The sequence below is a fragment of the Sceloporus occidentalis genome, unplaced genomic scaffold, assembly GCF_023333645.1.
Source record: "Sceloporus occidentalis isolate IW3139 unplaced genomic scaffold, rSceOcc1.0.p SCAF_1, whole genome shotgun sequence".
NCBI classification, from domain to species: domain Eukaryota; kingdom Metazoa; phylum Chordata; class Lepidosauria; order Squamata; family Phrynosomatidae; genus Sceloporus; species Sceloporus occidentalis.
Genome location: NW_028316981.1, coordinates 185,651,028 through 185,672,626, shown reverse-complemented (window position 1 = coordinate 185,672,626; position 21,599 = coordinate 185,651,028). Strand labels below are relative to the sequence as shown.

Below are 21,599 nucleotides of genomic sequence, written 5' to 3'. Positions count from 1 at the left end.
TACTAGAATTTTTAATACGCAGGGGAAATAAAGAGTGAAACAATGTGCATACTTTTTCAGCAGCTTATAAAGCACATCTCTCTCATCTCCGCTTGAATTCATATCAATGAAAGCTGGACAATTTTTCTCTTTTACTACAGATCTTCCTTTCTTATAATAGTCAGGAAGGTTTGAGGTTGCCAGGAAAATGCTGACTAGCTTCTTAGAGGGAGAGAAGGGTACCAGCAACACTTATACACTGTTGATGCTCCTACTTCTCTGCCATTGCACCTGGGCACAACAGTTTAATCCTGCTTTTAAGGGTGAATTGAACAAGCTGAGTTAAAAAAACCAGCATTAGCCACAAATCATTATTCAGTAGTTTATTGTGGAGACGTATAACTGCTTTTGACAGCAAACACACTCAAAAGGGGGACTACATTTCACCCTAAAGGACAGAGCCCCACCCAACCCTCAAAGCATCCCCACCCACCCAGATCCATTAACCTTTTCTTTAAGCCCAGCATGGATGAAGAAACAAAAAACCAAATGCAAGTTTTGAGTTAGTGCATACTCATCTCTGAAAACAAAAACTCACACGACCATACAGAACACTTAGGGGCACAGCACTGCAGGGAAGATGCAGAGCAGGCAGGGTGGGTGAGTGGGGAGATGAGAAAATATACTGGGTAGTGCTTTTAAGCTAGACATATTATCATTTGCTATTCCTGAACATGGACTGTAAAGCCTGCTATACTCCCCCGACACACCCCACCCCCAGTAAACCTATTTGTTTCGTTTCATCATGTGTTATTTAGGATGGGCAGGTGGGAAGGATGTAACGTGCAGCTCTGGTTTGACTCCTTTAGGGTGGCCAAGAATGTTCAAGTCTATGCCAGCGCAGGTGATATGGTCCATTGGTTCAGAAGACTGGTAGGAATAAGGAGGAGTCATGAGGAAGGAAGAAAGGATGGAGAGAGAAAGAAAGAGAGAGAGAGAGTGAGGAGGTCTTCATGCTACTTCTTCCTCTGCCTCCTCTTCAAACTCTCCTTCTTCAGCAGTAGCATCCTGGTACTGCTGGTATTCTGAGACCAGGTCATTCATATTACTCTCTGCTTCTGTGAACTCCATCTCATCCATGCCCTCACCCGTATACCAGTGGAGGAAAGCCTTGCGGCGGAACATGGCTGTGAATTGCTCAGAAATACGCTTAAACAGCTCCTGGATAGCTGTGCTGTTGCCAATGAATGTGGCAGCCATTTTGAGGCCACGAGGTGGGATGTCACAGACAGCTGTCTTCACATTGTTGGGGATCCATTCGACAAAGTAGCTGCTGTTCTTATTCTGTACATTCAGCATCTGCTCATCTACCTCTTTCATGGACATCCTACCTCGGAAAACTGCTGCAACAGTTAAATAACGCCCATGGCGGGGGTCACAGGCTGCCATCATGTTCTTGGCATCGAACATCTGCTGTGTTAGCTCTGGCACTGTCAAGGCCCGATATTGCTGACTGCCACGGCTGGTTAATGGGGCAAAGCCAGGCATGAAGAAGTGGAGGCGAGGGAAGGGCACCATGTTCACAGCCAGCTTGCGAAGGTCAGCATTGAGCTGGCCAGGGAAACGGAGACAGGTGGTCACACCACTCATGGTTGCAGAGACCAAGTGGTTGAGGTCCCCATAGGTGGGAGTTGTGAGCTTGAGGGTCCGGAAGCAGATGTCGTAGAGAGCCTCATTGTCGATGCAGTAGGTCTCGTCTGTGTTTTCCACCAACTGGTGCACTGAGAGAGTGGCATTGTAGGGCTCCACCACTGTGTCTGAAACCTTGGGTGATGGCACCACACTGAAGGTGTTCATGATACGGTCTGGGTATTCCTCACGGATCTTACTGATCAGCAGGGTCCCCATCCCTGATCCTGTGCCCCCACCAAGTGAGTGGGTCAGCTGAAAGCCCTGGAGACAGTCACAGCTCTCTGCTTCCTTCCTGACCACATCAAGGACGGAATCCACCAGCTCAGCTCCCTCTGTGTAGTGTCCCTTGGCCCAGTTGTTCCCAGCACCACTTTGACCTGAGCAGCAAAGAAAGAGAGGCAGGGTGGTGGAGAGAAGGAAATGAAAAGTTGCTTGGTTCATTATTGGATTTTTATAAGAACAAATTCAACTAGTGTGCTGGCTCTCTCACATTCATGCATTGTCACATTTACTGTCAGCCCTCCATATCCATGGATAGTTTATCCATGGATTCAAGCATCTACAGCTTGAAAATATATTTTTAAAAAATATTTAAGGACACTGTTTTACTCTGCCACTGTATTTAATGGGACTTGAGCATCCATGGATTTTGGTATTCATGGGGGGTCCTGGAACCAAACCCCAGTGGATATCGAGGGCCCACTGCACATAACCATTCTCTAAGAAACCATCTCCCTACAGGCACTTAAAGCTGACCAATGGAACTCGGTACTCCCCTGGTGAGTGAATTGTTTCAAGTCCAATTTTTCACTGTCTATAAACAACTGTGCAAAAAAGGAGAGCAGGAATACATTTCTAAAACTGAATGCTTATATTATTTAAACTCCAATTAACCTGCCTGTTTGGTGCTAATAAAAACCTGAACAAAACTACAGATCAATGTGAGTGCTCACTTTTTTCAGTGAAAGATGCCATGACGTGGCATTTTCCCCCCAGAAGAAAAGTGCTCCTGGGGTGGAGACAAAGTTACCTACTGGCAGTGATATCTGTCCCCATTCTTGGGGAAGTTATTTTAAGGAAGCAGTCTGTAACATCACCCACAGACAGTACCATGATATGACATGCTAAGTGAGGAATTATGTCATCAACAACATTCTCTAGGAAGAGGCAAACAAGTTTTGCTCTTCTTTCAATGCCTCTTAGAAAGACAACAGCCCTTTATAGCCCTTTATAATGAGGAACAAAAGCATGCTGCAAAATTATCCCATTCTTTCAGCTAAAACTCTAAACTCTGACTATTTCATGCAGCAAAACATGAAGTCTTAGAGAAAAGCATGCTCAGTTAACTAAGTGCTTTTCAAATTATTAAAACCATCCCTCCCAGTTCTGGGAATAAGCCCTCCTATAATCATAAGCAGTATTTTGTCATGTTGTCAGCAGATCTAAATTTTGATAAGGAATCTCAGCCATCAATTAAGCAACTGGTTACTAGCCTTTATGATTTGTAGGAAAACTGAAGGTGGCATCTACAAGACTTCTTGATTTCAGGGTGTGAGGCTTTCTTGCCTGTATGATTAATAGTATCTCCCATCATGCACCATACAAGCACCATACAAAGAAAAACATGTCTTGCAAAAATAAGTTCTAAAAAGCCCTGTGCTCCTTTTGAATGAAGTATCTAAAAGTAGAATGTAAGCCAAATAATATTTGTGCACAGAGATGTTCTGCGAAAACTATCACTGCAGTTATGAACCTTTCCTTTAACCTTTCCTTTAAGTAGTTTTCAAGCTGATGGGCAATAATTCAAACTCCCACTCTAGATTTATATTATCTAAATAGGGTCCAAGGGTAAGCAGTTAAAAACAGTGTCCTTGCCACAGAAGCAAGAACACTGCAGTTGCAATAAAAAGCTGGCTTTCTGCATGACCAAATGCAATTACAGTTCCTCAGCCCAAGAACTTTCTCATTCCAGATGGCCATTACATTCTCCCATTCTAGGATGACTCACCTCATTTGCTTCTACCCTACTCCTAGCAACAAGGTCACAGTCTAAAGTCTGCCCAAAGAGCATGATTCTCATCCCAGGACATAGGACACTAGGCTATGTCTGTACTTGTGGAATCCAATCTTATACAGAGATAGATGAAAACTGTTTTATTCTGGCTTCTTCCTTAAGGCACAAATGGAAGGTGATTTAATTTAAGACTTACTTTTGTAGAATTAGTGAATCATCAAGGAAAGGCAGTTTCTAAATCTGAGGCACAGCAAGACATAAGCTTGCTATTCACTACAAAAGTACTCAAAGCCATAGGCTGTTTCCCTTGCTGGACTCCAAGGCAAGAATACATTGAAAATACTAGATGCTATGGGGTCAGAGTATTCTGCAGCTTCTCCCAGCCTGGTGTACTTTAGTTGTGTTGGACTACAACTCCCATTATCCATGCTGAATGAGGATGGTGGGAAGATTTTAGTACAACTCATTTGGAGGGCACCAGGCTGGGGTAGTCTGGCACACCAAATTCTTTTTAGTGTCCAGAAACAGCCTGAAACTGGCATATCCTGAAATGACAGGGCAATTCATGTTCTCTTTCTCAGGCTAATTCTGAGAATTTTATTTGTAATTAAATATTGCAGGGATGGGTAGGTATCCTGGCTGAAGCTTCACAGAACAGCCTGATTCACAACATGAACAACAGCGCAGCACACATCACATACTGTTGCCAGTCCTGAATCCACGGGAAAGACCTTAAAGCAGCCTTCCAATATTTTTCACTATTACTCCTCTGCCCACTGGCAGATGGGAATTTTAGTCCAATACATATAGAGGACACTAAGCTGCCCATCCTTGATGTAAATGATTTTAATTTTATTTCTGCGCCACAAGGAATTGTGCCTATGGTTTCCTTTCTCCCTGTTATCCTTAGAATGACCTTAAGAGGCAATTACACTAATAAAAATAAGATTCTGAGTTCAAATCAGTGACTCCCAAGCTTCATGTTTGAACCAAAAGGTCTCCCCTTGGTCCCTACAGTCCATGTTTTGACACTTTTTACCTAGTATAATAACCGGTTGCAAAAAAAGTTTCCCCCGACCTTGTTCACTTTGGAAAACAGCTGTTTGTAATGTCAACATATAAATAACTTTAGGTTCTAAATAACTCAGATTCAAATATACAGACACACACACAAACACACAGAGTGAGGTAGTTTTCTAATTTAATGGGCAGTGTCTGCAAGTGCAGACTATCGCTGCTCCTTCTCAATTGTTCCTTACCAAAGACAAAGTTATCAGGCCTGAATATCTGCCCAAAAGGTCCAGACCTGACTGAGTCCATGGTGCCAGGTTCCAGATCGACCAAGACAGCTCTGGGCACATACTTGCCACCTGAGGAGAGATATATAAAGAGGGCTTTTAGAGGAATTGGTTAAAAATCCACCAGGTGGCAACAGTCCTCCCTTCCCAAGAGAATGGCTCTGATGTCTATTCAGGCAAACACATGCCAAGTAAATCAACCATTTCAAAGCAGGATGTGGTTTGTTCCTATTTGTGTTTACTGGTCACGTGTACCTAAGCTCTCCCTCTGAATTGGTCTCAGAAGATAAAAACTCAGAAGCAGCTTTCAGGATCGAGGCTGCTTCACTCCAGCAGCAAAAATGTGTCCTAAATCTTCAGTCCACCCTCTGGTTTCTCAGCACTGAGATGGCAAGCTTGATGAGATGCTTCTCTGGTGTTTTCCGTCCTCTCCCAACAACTGTTCAGTTGTAGCAGCTGCAGAAATGGTAGGCAGCTGCTACAGACTGCTTGCCCTCTTCTCCCCAGCTCCAGAGTTCATAGAGAGGTTACTCCATTCATTCTTATAACAGTGGCTGATCAGGTGCAGAAAGCAGGCAGACTGTTTTGTGAACCATCCGATGACAGCATTCATATTGATTGAATTTAGTCTAGCATCTCTCCCCAATTCCAGTGTGTTTACAATGAGGGTTGCCAGGTCTAAAACAAAAGAAAGCTCCTGTACCTCTAACAGTTATGGAGAAGAGGGAATTTCAGCAGCGATAAACATCCTGTTCTAGAAATATTAAAGGTATAGAAGTCCTCTCCTGTTTGTCACCTGGCACCTCTATTTATTATGTATAAATGGATAGTCAAAGACAGTGGGGGATGTATCACACTTTGGAAATATAATAGTTTGACACCACTTTAAGTGTCATAGCTCCATCCTGTGGAATCCTGGGATTTGTAGTTTGGTTAGGTATTCAGCCTGGCCTGTCAGAGCACTCTGGTGCCTCACCAATCTACAAATCCCAGGATTCTGTAGGATAGTCATGGCAGTTAAAGTGATGTCAAACTGCTTTATTTCTGCATTGTGGATTCACCCAAGGTCAGGATATAGTTCAATTGGAGGGGGGGGGGGGGGATAAGAGAAGACAGTGGGAGGCAAGTGGCTAAATTCATTACAATGAAAAGAACTGAGGGAAAATAACAAACTGGTTTCTAGTATTGTAACTAGGTCACAAACTGAATGCTGCCCTGCACTGGGCAAACTGGGTAGAAAAAACCCAGAGATACTACTTTTCTCTAGTCTCTGAGCTGCACTTTTGTTCTGCAACTGCAGAAAATTTTAATTAGGAACTAGGAAAGTTGGGATTGTCAATTCAGCTCTTGGCGTGCAAATCTGTATCCACCACCATTTGAGGCAGTTCCAATATTTCACTAGCCTTGCTGAAAGACCACTAGCCCCCCTCCAATTCCTTTGACCTTGTGTTGTGCCTTTTGAGATTGCAGGAGTGGTAGTGGTGGTGTAAAAATGCTTTAAGTGAATAGATAAATTGCTTGCATGGAAGCTGGGCAGCTAAAGTGTGATAACATAAATGTGCCCTAAGAAACCAGGCACTGCCCAGAACAAACCTGAGGCCTCATTGTAGTACACATTGATCCGTTCCAACTGTAAGTCACTGTCCCCGTGGTAGGTGCCAGTTGGGTCTATGCCATGTTCATCGCTGATGACTTCCCAGAACTGTAGGTAGGGAGGAAAAGGCAAGAGCATTAGGGACCCTCATGTGACAAAAAGCCTTTTGCAAACATACCTGTAGCCCAGGATCCGTGAAAGGAGGAAGCAAACAAAGCAGGTGGACTCCAGAGAGTTTTAAAAGCTTTACCAATAATGTTCTTGGAAGAGCTTGGAAAAGTTACCTTTTAGGACGGAAACTCCTAGAATCCCTCAGCCAATTGGGGATTTGGGAATTATCACCCATGAATGTTTTCCACAGATGTGAGCTATGATTCATTGCAGTTGGGCTCAAGCAGGAGAACATCCCAGTGGATTGGTATCATGCAGCATACTATCCAGGTTTTTCACCAGACACATGAGATCTCTCCCCTACATTGGTCCCTGAGACACTGCAAGGGGAGGTCTTCTTCACAGCTGTGGCTGACAGCCAGTAGTCACCATCACTATACACCTGCCACGTGGGAGAGCAGTGAACTCTGATACCTTGGAGGAGGGGAAGACTAGGTATCAGAATCACCCCCACTGGTTTCAGTAGTACTCAGATGGCATATATTGGATTTGCTACCAATTAGCTGAAGCACTGGCTGTCTAAGAGTATGGTTTGCTCTTCATTCAGCACAGCCTATTTGTCATTCTGACCTCTGAAGGTACTTGCATTAGAGATGGCATTTGGTTTCATAGAGCATGATCTAGAGCACAGCCGTGGGCTCATCAGCTTTCATAGACTCTACCTCTAGGTTATGTTTTCTATAGAAGCTCATATACTCCTCCCAACCTAGAGTCACACAATATCCATGTATATATACCCCACTAATTTCCATGCCAGCATTCTCTGAAGATGCCAGCCACAGATGCCGGCAAAACACCAGGAATAAACTCTTCTAGAACATGGCCACATAGCCTGAAAAACCCAAATACTGCGGGTCCACTGCATGTTACAGAGGATTCTGGGAAATATTCTACAAGGCACATTGGGCCAATTCATACTTCAGGACTGAGGAATATAGGAGCATCCAGATGTTGTTGAACCCCAATTCCCATCAGCCCTAGCCAACTTGGCCCTTGATAAGGCATGATGACAATGACACCATGCCTTACCAGTGTCATGTCTTATCTAGGCAATGAATTTCCTCTTGTGTTTCCTTCTTTGATAATCAACCAGCTCCCCACTATTACCCCATGTTCCATGATTAGGTCTAGCTTTGCCAGAGTGGAGAAGTTGCTCCAGGAAGCAGATACTGGTGACAAGCTGCTGAAAGACAGAGCTGTGAGCCAAGTAAGCAATGCAGGCCTCAGTTAAGATAGCAGAAGAAAGAATGTCTCTTTTCAAAAGGAGGTACAACTTGAAAAGGGCAACAGGAAACAACAAACAACAGTGAAGTCAACCATCTTGCAGATCATCACTCCTGCTGCTAAGCTCATCTTGTGAAAATAATCCTCAGTACATGACAACAATTTTATAATTATTTTGCTGGACACCACTCCTGTTTTTAAACCAGAAATTATTTTCTAAGTCATTTCTACATCATCTGACATTGTCGCATGGATGCACAACAGTCTCACAAGGGCTACACCACCACAACAAAAATGTATGTGTGGTCCTCGTCCATGGTTCCTACATAAAATACCCTTGAATATGGAAAGCCAGTACATCAGGATAGAGGCTTCTTGGTGAGATCTTTCTCAGCCAGAAGTTATCCTTTTACATATTTCATCAACCTGACACCATGAAAACCAAAAGCAGCTAAAAATCAAGTCCTGTTACATCAAATTTTGATTTAGCCAGTTTGTGAGGCTTTGGGAGAGTTGGAAGGCCATCACCACCAGAAACAATGTTCTGTTTTTTGTTTTTGCTTGTGAATATTTTGGTTTGGGGGGGAATTAGGAGAGCTACTGGATGCCATGTTTCCATCACCCCTAGGCCAAATGGACCGATTAACTTATTCATAAGGCATCTCCTATGGGACATATTCAAGCACCCATATGCATTGCACCAATTGACACAATCTAATTATGAGGAGGGCTCAAAGGTAAGCAAATACAAGATTGCAATGTTCAGGTTAGAACTGAGAAAGATGCTCATCTGAAACTCTGGGTAGCTGCTGTCAGTAAGTGCCCCCAGTACTGTGCTAGTGGAACCAAGAGCCCTACACTGTGTAAAGGCACTTACTATGTTCCTAAATATCATATTCTTCTATGCATGTTCAGACAGACTGTTAGAGAGACCAGAATTTCAACACATACAGCTGCTGACAGCATTAGCACTTCTCTGCTTGCCTGTTTTGCACAAGGCACATATACCCTTACTACAGCTCTGTGCACACGGTGCTTTATTCAGAAGTAATATGATATCCTTCCTCATGTCATATTTCAGGCACATGATTTAACTGCTGAAACCACACCCATGTCTTAAAAGTAACCCAGGAAGCAGCCCTACTTTGGAAACTCAGCAAGTTGTCATCACACAGTCATTTGAACCAAGAGATCAAGTCACTATCTGGTATAGGTGCAGCTGCTTTCAAAAGTTCATTTATTCTGTCACCAACCATCAGCCAGAAGAAAATGTGCTAAAGAAGACATTCAGAAAAAGGCCAACTAAAGAGTTGGGAGACCTCACTTCACTTTTTCCTAGAGCTTCCCCTCACCAGCATAACCATGCTGGTTGGGTTGCTCTGGAAGTTATAGTCCATTTTGATTCCAACATCTGCTGTTCACCCAAAGTAAGCTTAGGCGCGTTATAAACGGCCATTTAGTACACGCTCTGCGCGTACTAGGGTTACAAATGGGCGTGCTAGGGTTAGGAAGGGTCTTACCTTCCTCATGGCCCCTGAGCCTAGTACGCGCGGAGCGCTACTAAATGGCGGCCCCCGTCCACACGGGGAGCGCCATTTTGATGTCTCGGATGCACAGCGTCTGGATGTGGCACGGCGGAAGTGACGCCGCGAGTGTGTGCCTCGCGGCGCCATTTCCAGGGGCCAAAAAGGAGCGCCATTTTGGCACTCCTTTTTAGCTGCGCCGGGAAGCCTTGCAGTCTGGCCACTGGGGCTTCTCGGCGTAGCTAATGACGGTGGCAGCAGACTGCCCGCTTTAGGGCGGTCTGTAACGCGCCTTAGTTTCTGGGGTTTTGCAGCTGTGAGAAAAAAGGTACCCCTCAACACATTTTTAAAACACATTTTTAAAATTAGGCTGTTTTTATGGATCCAGATACAGAGAACCTTAAGGCAGGGGTAGGCAATGGGGTGCCCTCTAGATGTTTGCTACATTTTCCCCATAAGGACCATGGTCTTAGCAATAAAGCAACCACCACCTTAGGATGTTCATGCAAACAGGCACAAAGTTTTCTGCAAAGCAGCTATTATCCTGAGACCTTGCACCCACCATCTCTGGGCCAGAAATAAGGCAAAAGAAGGAGTAAGAAGTACAACTAGTAGACAACTCACCCTGGCTAAGGTGCTTGGAGCTACAAGTGAAGTGGAGGCCTACAAAAGTGGAAGCAGGGGCTCTTTTGCTGATAGCATGTTTTAGCGCAATGCTACTGATTTTCCTTTTGGCAGTTAGGGCTTGTCTTTAGCCATTATTGAGATAGAGGACCCAATGGACTGACTAATGAAATCAACAAGACGCAGCAAGGCCTGAGCAGATGGCAGAGATATGAGGTGGGTATTTTCCCTCAAATACAAATATCATGTAAATAAAAAACATCTAATTCAACTATGTATAGCTGTTCATATAGTCATGCAATAGAAAAAAAATCAATAGAAAAAAACTTCCTTAACAGCACTTAGTTCAATATGTATATAAACAGCTGTACATAGTTGACTTAGCTATTTTTATTTACGTGATATACCTGCATCATACATGATACACCTGCATCTGTGGTTTGTTACTGTTTACTCAGAGGCCTTCAATGGTTTGTGTGGAAACTTCCTTGTAGGCTATCCACAGATAACTTTCCAAGATGGAACATTTTCCAGGAAATGTTCTGATGCCTTGTTCTAGTTATTCTTCTAAGGAGACAGGCACTGAGAATCCCTAGTTCTCAGAGCAATAGATTAACAAATGAACATGCTGCTAAGTTTAATTCTATTTCACTAAATCATTTGCTTCTTAGTTAGGAGTACAAGTAGGTAAGACTAAATGTGATAATGAGAGTATATGGTATTCTCTTCACACTATTGCAAGTATTTCAATAAAATAACCTCCACATAAAGCTTTGAAAAATGTTTGAATATATAAACCAGGCATGCTAAAACAGATAATATTACTTCGGAAATTATTTGGGAACTTTTCTGGAAAATGTTCTAGTTCTGTTCTTCAGAACAGAAAATCCACATCACTGATGGGTGGAGCTTTAGGGATCCTTAGAAGATCGGTTTTTTTTCACAGCTAGGCAATGTGAAGCAGCAATTCCCAACTATGGGCTTCAACATAGCTAAAATATGCCCAGAGTTAGTAGTTGCATCCAAAACGGAGACCTAGCTGCTCTATATTCCAGAGATGGAGAACCTCTGGCTTTCCAGATATTTTGGACTACAACTTCCATTATTATTTCCCATCACCATCCATATTGGCTGGTGTTTTTGGGAAGCTGAAGTTGCACTCTGAAGTCATGCTGCAGGGGAATAAGTATGCAAGAAGGCCTGCTACACTGCTGAAAAACATCATAGAGGTCTTCCAGTAATATGGATGATTAACAGAGAGGGCAACATTACCAGAACACACATGAGTGGATGCTTGGGCCTGTATGCTTCAGTAGATGCTAATGGGAAGGAACACAGTGCCAAATCATTAGCTGAGTCAGGGCAACTTCCTTCCTTCCTTCAGTGCTTAAGTGGTGCCTTTAGCCACAAAGGGCTGGGTTTAACATAAAACAGCTTATTGCTGGTCTGGCATTCTCACAGCTCTTGCCACCAGTGGTTTAGACTAGAATTAGGGGACAAGCATTTAAGAACACTTTATGGTATTTTGGAATCTTTAAAAAGCATGGTGGGTTAGCCTCCTGGCACCTTCCAATAAACAGGTACTGCAGTGTTATTTTTCCTGTGAGATGATACTCATTGGGATTCCTCAATGCAACCTGCACGGCACCTCACCAGAATTTAAGGAGGCAGAACCTCAGAGGCATGGCCATTGCTTTGAAAGCACCTGCTGTCTCTGAGCCTCAGTTGAGGGGAGGGAGGATGGTTTGGTAACATCAACTGAACTATCCTGCAACCACAGAGAGAAAGGATATCTGCCCATTGTTCTGTAATCCAAGTAAGAAAACACTTATTTTTTTGCAAGATTGAAATATATCTCCAATTTTAATCCAGAAGATTACAGCTCTGCAGTCTAGGTTTTTAGACATTTGATCCACAGACTGGAGCACATATCTAGGTGCAACAACTTCACCTGGGAACAGGCAGACCGAGGCAATCTAGCACAAACAAGACAAGGTGATTCACAGCCACCCTTTGGCCCAAATGACAGGTACCAGTGCCAGACTATAAAAGACAGACCTGCAATGAGGCAGATGAGCCTGGGCATATCCAGGGCTACCTGTATGCGGCATGTTTCCAAGCAACAGATTCTTCCATCGGCTCTAGTGGCCAAAGTCAAGCTTAGTCCACAGTAAAGTGACCATCTGTAGTTCTGAAGCCACAGAAATGATACCGAGAGGAATGGTGTTGAGGAATACATGAGGAATGTGATATACATATAATATCACATGGATAATATTGAGATACCACCACTGGAAGTGACAACACTTGCAAAAGACAATGACCATCACAGAACTAATGCTAGTTTTCTCTATCACCTCCAAGCCAGGGCTTTTCAAAAGCTTCAGCCTAATACTGAGAGATGGTGCCCGATATCAATCTTTCCCCAAACTGGTATCCTCCAGATGTGTTAGCCAAAAGCCATGCTGGATGAACATGCTTGGAGTTATGGTCTTAAAGCATGTGGTGGGCACCAGCCTAGCAAAGAGCTGTCTGTACTGTATATCACTCATTGAGCTCCACTTATCTTGGTAACCGCAGCCATCATTAGATTATTCTGGCATCCAAGGCAGAAAACCCATGTTACTGGGGAGTCCAGACACCAAAGAAATGGACAGGAGCTATGTAACAGCACCACTGATCCATTTCAGTGGGATTCATTGAGGCCAACTTACAGACGGTATTTCCCTGTATGAGCCAGAAAGGGCTCTGAGATACTCAGGAGATCTCTTCTCTTAGTCCAACCACCATCACAAGCATGATTGGTGCAGACACAAGAGAGGGCCTTCTTGGTGGCTACCCCTAGGCTCTGGAACTCTGTTCACAGGGATGCCAGAATGGCCCTTTCCTTGTTGTCTTTTTTATTCAGGAAGATTTAAAAATGAAAAGCATTGAAATAATGCATTAATGCTGTATTGTTTGATAGTGAATTGTTTAAATTGCTTTTAATCTTTTAATGACATTTTATCTTTTTATGTGCTAATTCTAAATCATTTTAATAGTGTCACACAGTTTAATCATATTTTGATATTCACTTTCTTGTATGTTTTTAGCTGTATTGTTTTTAAATTGTAAGCTGCCTTGACTCCCATTTTTGAAGAAAACTGGTATGTAATAATACTAATAATACTAATAATAATAATAGTAATTGTAGGATAGTAGTTCCATAGTGTCTGTGCTCACAGATCATCTTGCCTGCCCCATCATCCTGTTATGAGTGTCAGCCTCAATATCCTTCAAGGTGGGGTGGAGCTGCAGCTTTGCCAGCATGGAGAAAAAAAAAAAAAGGCCAGTCATTTTCTCCTTAACTAAAATGTCTCCCACCGCTCTCTGCAGGTAGTCTAGTTCATCAAGGTGGTTTTCAATAGGCAGAGCATCTATCTGGAACACATCTGTACATACACACCCCTAATCTCTACCTCATACCTAATCTCTATCTATTTGCCATGCCACAATGACCACAAATGGAAGTAACAACACTTGCATGAGTCAATGGCCCACTGGAAAGCTAATTCTAGATGTTTTTATACCATCTCAGAAGCAAGGGTTTTCAATGGGATCACCTTCATCTACCTGATGCTCAAGCTGTTTGATGTGGCAGGGACTGCTATGTTTGCGCCATATTATTGTGCCTATATGGTTTGCTGGAAAGTTGGCACAGATGGCCAAGAGCTGATGGCTCATGGACCAGAATCAGTTTGCAGACCACTGCTATGAGCAGCACTGCCTCAATGTAAATTTAGTGGAGACTTGTGAGAATGAGTTCTCCACGTGTGAAGATTTACACTTGCGTGCATCCAGAGAAGTGCCGTGCAGTGTGCTGTTGGATTTACACACCTACTCACCTGCCCATGCCTGGAGAATTTTGTATAACCCCCCCTTTAGTGTTAAGTAAATTACACTTCTTAGTATTAATATAACATGATATAATATTTCTAGTGTAATATAATAATTTTAGCCCCAAGAAATCAGCTGCAAGTGAAGGACCTCAGCTCTGTTTTACCACCAAATTGCTCCCTGTTCTCCTCCCCTCCAGTTATGTCACTGCATGTGACTGTATGAACACAGATCACCTGGATCTAGACTACCCAAGAGAACCCAGAGTCCAGGGTTGTACAGAAAGTGAAGCGAGGCCTCAGAAAAACCATGCTAATATTAGCCACCTGCTGAGTAAACTTGCCTTAGCATGCACTTGCAAAAACTCCTTCTGTAGGTTCCCATACAAGAAAAAGCAGTGTTCACTTTTTAGTCACACAGTGGCTACAGAGCGCAGGAAAATCTCAAACTGACCTAGTCACCTAGAGAGCGCTACTACAATACAGTGCTCCAAAAACTGGGCTGTGGATCAGAGAGTCCTTATTTTATGGGGTAGGACTGCCCTTTTAAGAAAAAATATATATTCTACTGCCCCCATCCCCATCCAATCCCATCTTAAATTATGAACTATGAAAATGGCAACCTGCTTTGCATAAAACTGTAAATTTGTTGCATGAAAAGGAAGGGGGAAAGAATGTAGCAGCACCTTTAAGACTGATTTGAGTGTTGTTAGATTCCTTCTTCCTTCCTTTTTAGACAGTTGTACAGATTCCCAAGAGAATAGAGGTGCTTTTGATACATACGCTTTTACTACACTACACTGAGCAATGGCAAATCTCCTCTGCACAAATCTTGCCAAGAAAACCCCATGATTAGGGTTGCCGCAAGTCAGAAAAAGCTTGACGGTGCCCAATAACAACAACTGCCAAATATTAAGCAAATGTAACACTTCTTTCCCAAAGGTGGGGACAGAACTTGGCGTCTTACACTTGCTTCCAGAAATCTATCCCACTACAGGTTTCCCTTCTTCCCACCAGTAGCAGATCCTGCCCTGACAATAAGCTGTTCCTATTAAATCCCCAAAGGGATGATATTTGACCTTGTCTTGACATCAAAAGGTCCACAAATGGGGCTCTCCGCATTTCCCCATCACATCGTACCCACCTCCCACGATCAGTAGGCAGGGCACCAGTCCCCAGCCATTTCTCAATGCCTTCTGAAAGACACGGTAGTTTAAAATGGAGTCGTCACTGTATGTGTCAGTCTCTACCCGCCTCATGCTGCTGCAGGAACAGGAGCAGCCTGAGTGGCATATTCTATTTATACCCAACGCCTGTGGAGTGGAAGAGAAGGAGAGGCTGAAGGGTGGGGATGCCACAGTCCTTGTCTCCTTTAACCTCCTCTTGCACATGCACCCAGGCGCACACCCTTCGGAGAAAGCAGCCAAGCCAGGAAGGAGAGACAAACACCGCAGTGGCATATCTAGCACAGAGAGCAGGCTTCCGCTTGCCTGGGCACCTGATCTGTTGGAAGAATCCAGCAAAGATGGCTGATCAGCTTTCCCTCGGCACTCGCCAGCTCCAAGAAGAAGGGGCTTAGCTGCTGCAAGAAGTTTTCACTGAGCAATCTCAAAACAAATGTGCTTTCTTCACCCTTCTGCCCTTTAGAATTTAGGGGACAAGTGGATTTTGTTCTTGTTTTTACCAAAGAATTCCTTTCCACTTTTTAGGGATTAAACCCTTAGTTTCCCCTGTCTTTGGAATCCTTTCCCTGCTAGCTCTGATAACTCCTGCTTATACTCAACTATAAGTCAACTTCATGTTCAAGTCGAGGGCAAGTTTTAGGGCCAAAATTATGGATTTTGACATGACCTGTAGATATGTCAAGAGTAAAACTTAGGTGCATGTGACAAAGGATCTAAAAGATGAAGCAAAGGAAAACACTGCCAAAGAAGTTACAAAATTCCAGCAGGCATAACTGTGCTCATACTAAAAACTGGATAGAAGACAGAGAGCAGGGTCAGTGTTTCCAGGATAGATTACATTCTTTCTTTTCATCAGGAGATGGTTCCTTTTTTAAAAAAATAAGAGTTAAAATATAGTGCTTACATCAACCCATGGATAAGTTGACTCAGGTTTTTTGGATCAGTTTTTTGAGTAAAATTTTTAGACTTATACATGACTATACATAGTAGTTCTTGAGCCATCCCCATCCATCTCCTGGTGGCAGTGCCTCAAAACAATCCTATTTTGATCAACCTTGAGTGACATCTATTTAGTATCCTTTAGGCCAGGCTCAAGAAGACGGACCTGTAAGACTGTGTGCGCGAGTGAGTGAGTGAGAGAAAGAGAGGGTGAAGGACACAGAGCCATGTACATCTTAAACCCCTGGCTGGGAGAGTGCAGCTGCTGCCTTTGTTCTGCAGAAATATAAATGAGAGGAGAGCTAGCCAGATCTTATTACCATAAAAAGGGTGAGGTTACTACTAGTGCCAGCTTGGTTCTGGACTGCCTGGCACAGTGGGCAAAGGAGTGTGAATATAGTACAGTCAGCCTCTGTAACCACAGCTTCTTTATCCATGGATTCAACCATCCATGGCTTGAAAATGTTTTTTTTTTAAATATAAATTCCTAAAGGCAAACTTTAGTTTTGCCATTTTCTATAAAGGACACCATTTTACTATGCTACTGCATTTAATGGGTCTTGAGCATCCACAAATTTTGGTATCCATGGGGGTGCTAGAACCAAACCCCAGTCATCGGATACCAAAGACCAACATGCAGCGACTGAATTCTCCCTTTCTGCGGCTGCAAACTGCCCCGAATCTCAAGGTCAGGATGAATCCTCAGTCCCCAAGGAAGCATATTATGTCTGCAGAGGCGTTTGCCTCCACCCAAGCATGCTGAGCAGATAAGTCTTTTTAAGCTCTTCCTGTGATTTTTTTTTTAAACTGTCCCCATTTTTAACATTATTAATGCCTTCAGATCCCCACTTGGTTTATCTACAAAGTCTGGCAGATGTTTTAAGACAAGAAGGCAAAGCAGAGGGTGGGGAGGAGACCAACTGCTGTCTTATGCCGGAGAACCGCTACATAACCCTAGGAGGGCATTGCAGCAAGGCAGCTGCCAGTCAAATGCAAGTGGTCAGTCTTAACAGACACTGGGCACTGCAATGGCCATATCAGGCTAGAAGAGTCTCCAAAAGCAGAAGCCCAACTGTCCAGGCTCTCCTTCTCCCATTCCCTGCCATTTTAGCAGTTCTGGGTTATTCATAGACTGAGCATTCAGCAAGGGAGGGAGAGGGATCAAACACAAGAAAGCTGAACTTGGCAGCGGTGACTCAAGCCTCGGCTCTCACCGAAGGGATCAAGCAGTGTCAGGCAGCAGGTGGAGACTCACACAAGGGAAAGGGGGGGGGGGGGGGAAGGCAGCCAAGAATAAAAACTCTTGGCAGGAGACTTTCTCCCTGATTCTATTCTTTTGCATGGAGGAAAAGATTTTCTATAAGGAAGCCTACCTCCAGTCTTAAGAGACACAACTAGGCCTCGGTGTGCCTCAAACTGGCCTAGGTCCAAAACACACTGCAGAAATATTCCGGTTTGACACCACTTTAACTGCCCTGGCTCAGTGCTAGGGAATCCTGGGATCTGTAAATTTTGGGGCACCAGCACTCTCTGACAGAGAAGGCTAAATGGCTCACAAAATGACCAGATTCCCTAGCATTGAGTCAGGGCAGTTGAAGCAGTGTCAACATGGATTATTTCTGCAGTGTGGTTTGGACGCTAGTACTGAGAATCAGATGGTTTGGGTTAGTCTTACCAGATGGAAGATAACCTGAATTACAGGGTGATGGTGGAACTCAAGAGGAGCAGCTCTGGAGTAAGAGTTTGATCCACAGGGAGAGGCATCAGCCTGTGCTACCCACAGATCCACTCCTTGCCCTTTCAATGGCTAGGCTCTGAAATACTAACAAGGGTGGGCCATCTCTGTAGGGGAGGATAAGGTGTGCTGCATCTCTGACCAGAAGAGTGAGAGGCAGCATCTCTTTCCTAACAGGGCTGGTTCTAGGCCATGCCAGGAGTTCTGTGGATACAGCCAGGAAACTGCACCAAGTCAGGTCTTTCTAAAGCAGTATGACGTGGGCCCTGTCGGAAATGTGCAAACATGCAGCATCCCTTCCAACAGAGTTCAGGTGAAGAGTTGCCAATTTCCTTGGAATCTGGGGAATTTAATTAATTTCTTTCCGGGGATTTTAACTGAATATTCCAGTAAACATTGGGGAAGTCTGGGGATTTTGGTAAAATATTCTGGGGAATATCTTTGAGGCTTGTTGGCAACAGAGAAGGCACCCCATGACTAAGAGGTACTTGGGTCCTGTGGTGGACCTTTACTCCAGTCGGCCAAGACTAGGTTGGCAACGGTCAGGTCAGCTAGAGGACTTTTTCTTCAGCCGCCCCTCGACTGTGGAATAACCTGCTGGAAGATTCCACAGCTGAAGATGCTGTCTGAATTTAAAGGACCATTAAAGGCATGTCTCTTCCAGTAGGCTTATCCAGATGATTTTTAAACTGTGAATTTCGATGCTGAATCTTAACTGTGGACTCTTTTAAAATGTCTATGGTCCAAAACATACTGCAGGAATGATCCAGTCTGAGACCGCTTCAACTGTCCTGGCTAAATGCTATGTAATTCTGGTAACGGTAGCTTTGTGAGACATTTAGCCTTCTCTGTTAGAGAGCTCTGGTACCACAATAAACTACAGTTCCCAGGATTCCCTAGCACTCAGCCAAGGTGTTAAAGCCATCTCAAACTGGATCATTTTTGCCATGTGTTTTGGACCAAAGTCTTATTTGTTCTTTCAATCTGTTCCCTGTTTTAATCAGTGCATTTGAACTGATGTTGTGCATTGTTGATTATAAACCATCATCATGTTCAAGCAGCAAGGGAGGTGCCCAAGCCAGAAAAATCAATGGCAAGTTAGGGAAACTGACCCAATTAAGGAAACTAAGCTTGTTAGTCAAGGTGACAATTTTTAGGGGTGTTTATGAAACCGGACACAGTCCAAGAAGCATCTCAGAACTTGGACCTCATGAAGGCAGGGTCACCTAACCTTCAGGAGGAGAGGACAAGGCCCCACAAAATGGAGGACCTTAGAGAAAAAAGGGACTTGTCGGAATATAAACCCACGCTTCTTCATCCTGCTAAAAAAGGAGGGCTTTTTGGAATGCCTCCTGGACAGACGGTGGAAATGAGGGACATGTCTGGAAAAAGAGGACCTAGGAGAGTGGGGAGGGGAACAAAATGGCTCCAAGGGAGGAATCTCTTCCATGGGCCACCTTTCTGCGCACCTCCCTCCACTGCACATGAGCCAAGAGCCCCACAGATGTATTCTTGATGTTCTCTTGACAAGCCCAGGCTGCATTGACAAGGAGAAGGAATCCAGGGCTGGGTCAGCTTCCTAGAGGACAAAACAGCCTGCCTTACAGGGAGTTTGGATTTCTAGGCTGCATCCACACTGGGGGAATAATCCGGGTCGACACCACTTTAACTGCCCTGGCTCAAGGCTATGGAATTCTGGGAATGGCAGTTGGTTGTGGCACCCTGGATTATTTCTCCTGTGTGGCTGCAGCCCTGTCCTATCCATGCTCTATGGCAGGCCTGTGCAACATATGGCCAAGGGGAGGCCATATGCGGCCCGCCAAAGGATTTTGGGTGGATGTGGAATGATTTCAAGGCTCCTCCGCTGCTCAGCCTTCTCCTGAGGAGAAGGCCAGGCAGCAGAGGAGGAGGAGGGTGGGCAAATGCTTGCCAAGCAAGGCTCCTCCACCGTCCAGCTTTCTCCTGAGCAGGAGACCAGACTGCAGTGGAGGAGGAGGGTGGGCAAATACTTCTCCTACAAGGCTTCTCCGCTGCTTGGCTTTCTCCTGAGGAAAGAAGGCAAGGTGGAGAGGATGAGTGGGCACTTGCAGTGCTCCTCTGCTGCTCAGCTTGCTCTTGAGGAAAGGGCCAGGCGGAGAAGTATGGAATGAATATCAAAAATATCATTATTCATAATATTAATAATTAATTAAATGTCACTTCTGACCACTTGAATGTGAGCAATCTGTCCTTTTTGGGTGAGGGGCAATTAAATTAATGCATTTCATTCGTTCTGTGGAATGAAGGAGTTAAACCTCTTTTAATCCTGGCCCCTTCCTACTCCTGGGAAGATGTTCAACCAAGGCTTTATTTTAAAGGGGAAATCTTTCAGCTTTGCCAGCCTGGGTCCCTAGTCACTCAAAGCCCACCATCCCCAGATGCCTAGCTCAGCACAGCCCTATCCCATAGAAGGTGCCTCCACCAGGCTTCTCTTCCATGCTTTCTTCCTGGGTTTAGACTAGTGGATCTCCAACCAAGGTGTGCAGCCATGGGAGGGAGGATCCTCTTCCCAGATCCCTAGAAATCTAGTCCCACTGGGCTGCAGAGAGAGAGGGACTGCCCTTCCCATCCTCCCCCCACTGGCTGGGATTTATGTCTTCGCCAAGGAGCCATGTTGGCGGCCGCATTGCAGAGAGAGAGGCACCCAGTGTGTGTCGTCGACACAAAAACACACAAACACACACCAATCCTCAGGAAAGCAAAAAAAAAAAAGGATCGATCCCCACTTCTGGATCCCGGGCAGCCGTGATCCAAAACCCAAGCATCCTGGGTCAGAGTTGGCAACAAGGAGGACACAAACCTCAACACAACAACGCACAGCTACACAACACCCACAATCCCCAGCCAGGATGGCTTCCATCTTTACTACTCCCTCTGCCACGTCTCCCAACAAGATGGCGCTAAGATATAGTCCCTGAGAGTGCCTTTTTTGTGCCCTACTGCAACTCCCAGCATCCCCTTACAAGGTTGGCAGAGGATGATGAGAGTTGCAATCCAATTTTTTTAATTTAAAAAAAAAGGATTTCTTCCATAGAGGGAAGCCAGGAAGGTTGCTGGGAAGAGACCAAAGGAACCCCCCCCCAAATAAAACAAACCCCTACTTAGGGCATGGATTGTGCCCCAGCCCTAACCTTGGCCCCGATCTGGTTGCCGCACTGGCCGGCTTGCAAATGGACGATCTCCCTCATGGTGGCTGCTTCTGCTGCTTCTTCTTTTTCCTGGATCCGATCCGAATCTCCTCCTGGAAGCTCTTGCTGGCTGCCTGCTCCTCTGCTGCGCCTTAAATGGGGAAGGGCAGGGCCAAAGGAAGGGAGGCACTGCGCAGGCGCCAACCAGCCCTCCCCTCCCTTCCTGCAGCCAAGCCAAGGCCCTCTGCACATGCTCAGAGGCAGGGATGTTTGCTTCACCCTTTGGGGGCAATACAGCTATGCTGTCAAGGAATCAAGGCTTTCATGCTTTGGGCATCAGTGAGTGCTTCTTGCAGCCCCTTGGAGCCTCACTGAAAGAAAGAAGATGGGGACACTGATAGGCTCCAAGGGGCTGCCAGATCCTTTGGCTGAAAGAGAGAAGTTGGGAGCATCAAAGATCCCTTCAGATCCCTTCAGATCCCTTGGCTGTTGCTCCCAATTTCTCTCTTTCAGCCAGGCTCCAAGGGGCTGCTAGATCCCTTGCCTGAAAGAGAGAGGTTGGGAACATGAGCCAAGGGAT

General features: G+C 44.7%; 1 protein-coding gene across 2 annotated transcripts; it reads right to left on the bottom strand.

Annotated features, from left to right (window-relative positions):
* Positions 1–347: 347 nt before the first annotated feature.
* Positions 348–21,183, bottom strand: TUBB4A (tubulin beta 4A class IVa). 2 transcript variants are annotated; one of them, XM_089486469.1, is made up of 4 exons: positions 21,023–21,183; positions 6,577–6,685; positions 4,945–5,055; positions 348–2,048 (listed from the first exon to the last, which is right to left on the bottom strand). In XM_089486469.1, exons 1-4 carry the CDS (start codon positions 21,077–21,079, stop codon positions 991–993), a joined length of 1,335 nt encoding a protein of 444 aa, XP_089342595.1. In that variant the 5' UTR covers positions 21,080–21,183; the 3' UTR covers positions 348–990. The 2 variants fall into 2 exon arrangements, with proteins under 2 accessions (XP_089342595.1, XP_089342603.1); XM_089486477.1 differs by lacking the exon at positions 21,023–21,183 and adding an exon at positions 15,139–15,211.
* Between the last annotated feature and the right edge of the window lie 416 nt (positions 21,184–21,599).